The 4323-nt window shown below is 38.8% G+C and overlaps 1 protein-coding gene across 1 annotated transcript in view; it reads left to right on the forward strand.

Annotated features, from left to right (window-relative positions):
* The window catches only part of LOC104967539 (copine-8-like), a gene marked incomplete at its 3' end in the record, with an annotated part of 7913 nt that extends 3936 nt beyond the window's left edge, over window positions 1-3977 (forward strand). The window contains exons 2-5 of the mRNA XM_010797027.1: window positions 720-773; window positions 977-1038; window positions 1313-1359; window positions 3796-3977. Of these exons, the coding sequence (XP_010795329.1) occupies window positions 720-773; window positions 977-1038; window positions 1313-1359; window positions 3796-3977 (345 nt within the window). The remainder of the gene's footprint in view (window positions 1-719; window positions 774-976; window positions 1039-1312; window positions 1360-3795) is intronic.
* Between the last annotated feature and the right edge of the window lie 346 nt (window positions 3978-4323).

A 4323-nucleotide genomic window follows, 5' to 3' on the forward strand; every position in this document is an offset into this window, starting at 1 on the left:
TGGCTTGGTAGTCGCATACTTCCAAGTCACTTCCTTCAGAAACGAAGCAAGTATACTTCCAAGCCACGGCTTCGGAAAACAAAGAAGAATGGAACAGGCTAACAAGTGTGCCACTCTCTCTAACGGTTTCAACATAAACTGTACCGAAAATAAATACCTCACGATGTCTATCTAATTATGAACTTGCTTTACTTTCACGGAACACATTTTTGGTGATAACAAATTTAACAAAGTAACATATTTACCAACACATGTTCTTCGCCACTTCATACTTACATTTAAATATGTGCTGCGTCGGTTCAGCCATTCTCCGCAAGGGTTTTTGAAATTGGTCCGTGCGCAAAGCATTGTGGGGATTTTAAGGACGCGAAGTTTACCCATGTGCAGCCTCAAAATTACCTCCAAACCAAGGACGTGGCTTTGGTGGAATTCCAAGTATTCTGGAGATTGGAACAGTCCTTCGGCGGCACTCGATGACATAGCATCCTGGAAATATTGGCTTGCAAGCCAGTTTCCTCGAGATTGAGAAACGGCCCCTGTGTTTTTCCTCCCTGTCGTTAGTTTCCCTGGTGTGTCTAATTGTCTGATTGTGTTCACCTGTCGCCCTTGTGTTTCTCCTCCCCTGCCCGGCTGTTTCTCGTCTCGTGATTACCCCTCCCTGTATTTAGTCTTGTCTTTTCCTGTGTTCAGTGTTGGTTCGTCTTTTGTTGGTGACTGAGTTCACCGGGGAGTGTTCTGTTTGCCCGAGTTTAATTCTTAACCTTGAAATAAAGGTATTATCAGTATTATCTGCATTTGGGTCCTGCTTGCTTCACTCTACCGTAACAGATCTGACATCATAGACATGTTTTTTATATATTTTTATATAACTGAGACCCATTATATATTAAAATAACATAATAGGAGACCTTTAACACACCCTGTTCATGCTGTAAACCAGATTATTTCAACTCCTACTCTTTCTCCTGACTGACAGGTCACTCTCCTCTCCTGCCTCGTGGACACCGAGCTCTCCTTCCTGGACTACATCCGCGGCGGGTGAGTTCACAACAGAGGGCGGAATATGATTCTTCAGATAAATCACCAGCACTACTTTCCTCATTAAATCCTTGCGGTGGTAGACTCTGCAGTGACTCATCAGAGAGGATTAGAGCACCATGTTTATCTCTTTGCTCCAACATTAAGACTGACAGCTGCCGATAACCCACTGCCTAATTGCTCGCTGCAGCGTGCTTTGAAACATGCTGTGACATAATTCAGCGTGATTGACGGTTCCACTTTACCTCTTAACGTGATCCGTTCTCTCTTGTAGGACTCAGATTAATTTCACGGTGGCCATTGATTTCACGGCATCGAATGGTAAGTGTTTTAAAGCTCTTATCGATGAAAGTGTATCGAACTTGATCAAACTTTTGGTGGTTAACAACGTGATCTTTATTTGATGTGAACTCTTTAATGATTCCTTATCAGTCAGTTTTAATTGACTTACTCTGATGACACTTCGCCCCCTTTTACTCAGCTGGAGACTAGAAATAAAGCAGCTGAAAATTTGACAATTATTCCGACATTATCTAACACTTCGAGACTCAGTTTGAAGTTTTTATCTTGTACAGTTTGTGCCTCTGTTGACAGATACTCATTACACCCACATTTTTCAAATGACATTATTTTTTCCCCTGTGTAGTCGGTGTTTATTAAACCCCACGGGTAAACTGCTGTGCATTTATCAGTGACAACAACTTAACGACAAACAAGCAAAATGAGCAATTCTGCGCAGTTTGTCTCAGATGAGTGATGTTCTCATTTCAGTGAGAGATTATTTAGTTAGATAATACATGTAATGCAATTTGGAGATTATGTCCTTGAAGAAAGTAGTCTTTCTCTATTGCTATCTATTCAGTTTTCCCATTTTCACTTCAGTTATAATATCATGTAATTACATTATTTCATATCTTTGGTAATTGGGAACACACTGAAGTTTTTTCTGCATATTTCCATATCCCCCTGCCCCTGTTAGACCCTCCTACACACAGACCACAACACAGACTATAACTCCCCTTGCTGCTAAATACAAACCAACTTTATGCAATATGTGCAATATATATATATATGCCATTAATAACTGTAATTTATACCTGGCTGCTAAACCCTTGTTACTGTTACAAGGTATCTATCTAGTATTTTGCAAATTGTGTAACTTGCTGCTGTTAAATACCGTCAAACTATGTGCAATAAATACTTTATATACATATGCCATCTTAATAACTGTAATATATACCGGGCTGCTAAATCCTAAGAACTGCTACAGGATTTGATTTGTAGATTTGATTTTTTTTTTTTCTGTATTTTTGAAAATTATTTAACTTTTTTTTTTAGCATATTGTTTATTATATTATAACTTAGTACTTTTTTAATGCATTTAAGATATGCAACACTAAGCTGTCTGTGGCTCTTTCCTGCTGTAACGCTGCAAATTTCCCCTCTGTGGGACTAATAAAGGTATTCTGATTCTGATCCCTGACAGAACATAATAACTCACTAATTTATTTTATAGCACAACATAATGCATTATCAGGGACAAGGTTATTGGTCTTCTAAGTTAGCTTATTAAACAAACAAAAGGACCAAAACCAACAAAAAATGTATTGTATGCACTAAAGTACATATATTGTACTTTAGTGCCCTATTTTTTTGTCCAATTAATTGTTAAAAATACATTTATTAGCCACACCGTTTCAGTAGCTGACGTGTTTCTTCATCATGATGAACCTGGGAGCTGCAGTAATTACTCACCAGAGCACCAAGTGTGTTTTTAATATGTATCTCAAATGTTCTCCAACAAATACACTATGTTCTCCTGTTTGACAAATGTGAGCTATTAGCTAGTGCCAAGCTGTTTTTAAATAATTATTTTTTTATGTGATTTTTTTTTTTTTTTATATATATATGGACATACTTATGAAAACTCACATCTTCAGAAAGAACTAATGGGGTTTGGAGCTGAAGGCTAAATACGGGTTAGGGAGGTCAAAATATAAAACAACAATCAGAAATCCTTTATTTGTCCTGCAGCATGAAATGTACGGCGTTAAGGCAGCGAAGTGCAAGAAATATATGAACAAAATTGCGGGAAACAAATGTGTACACCATGGTAATAAGTAGCAGTATCCTAAAGAAACGTAAATAAATGTTGGAAGTATTGAAGGAGCAAATAAGTTATCAAATGTTGTTAAATTGTGTAGTAAGAAAAATGTGTCTTGTAATTTTAATGTGAACATTATGGTAACAATTATTCTTTCATGTATGTACCAGGGCCAAAGAAAGGCAGACATTAAAAAAACGTTTTTATCATTCGGTTTTTATTTGCGATTGTCAAGAGCTGCTTCTTGCATTTTTGGATAGGAAAGAGAATTGTTATCACACTTATGCAATATTTCTGAGGAATTACATATCGCCTGATTTCATTTATTTATGACACAGAGAGTGTCTTTGAGGGTCCGCTGTAGCTCATGGTCTTAATAGTTAACTTAACAGTGTAAACTTAGCCATAGTGAAAAAGATGATGGTTCCTCACACTACCCGCTGTGGTTTGAGGCAACCAGCGAGATTATTTCTGCGGCCGTGCCTTAGAGAAATGTTTGTAACTAAAACTCCAGTCTGCGTTTTAACCCCCTCCCACACACCACTTTGCTTTTTATTATATTTTAATTATGACTCACAGCCCAGGGGACGCAGTCATGATTACAGTTTGATGCTGATGTAACTTTTAATGGCGCTGAACCTCTGTTGTCCCAGGCAACCCGTCCCAGCCCACCTCGCTCCACTACATGAGCCCGTACCAGCTCAACGACTACGCCATGGCGCTGCGGGCCGTCGGAGAGATCATCCAGGACTACGACAGCGACAAGATGTTTCCTGCGCTGGGCTTCGGAGCAAAGCTTCCTCCAGACGGACGGGTCTCCCACGAGTTTGCCCTGGTGAGGAAAAACAACTTTCTCCCAATTTTTTCATCATCTTAAAGGTCACCTATTATGCAAAATCCACTTTTTCATGTCTTTTATACATCAACATGTGTCCCCTCTGTGGAAAGAGACTCTGAAAGTTTCAGGAAAAAAGATTCTCTCTCTGTTCGTCCTGATCTATTTCTATAAAAACCTGTCTGAAAATGAGCAGATTTTGGCCACTTTATGATGTCATAACGATGTTTTAGCTTGTGTAACCATTAGCCAATCAGCAACCAAGGTAATCCCCCACCACACCTTATCACCTGAATCTCCTCCTAGAGCACCATTGAGTTCTTTTTTACCAAATGTCTCTCAGAGG

Source organism: Notothenia coriiceps, unplaced genomic scaffold, assembly GCF_000735185.1.
Source record: "Notothenia coriiceps isolate Sejong01 unplaced genomic scaffold, NC01 NC01_scaffold00037438, whole genome shotgun sequence".
Lineage (NCBI taxonomy): Eukaryota > Metazoa > Chordata > Actinopteri > Perciformes > Nototheniidae > Notothenia > Notothenia coriiceps.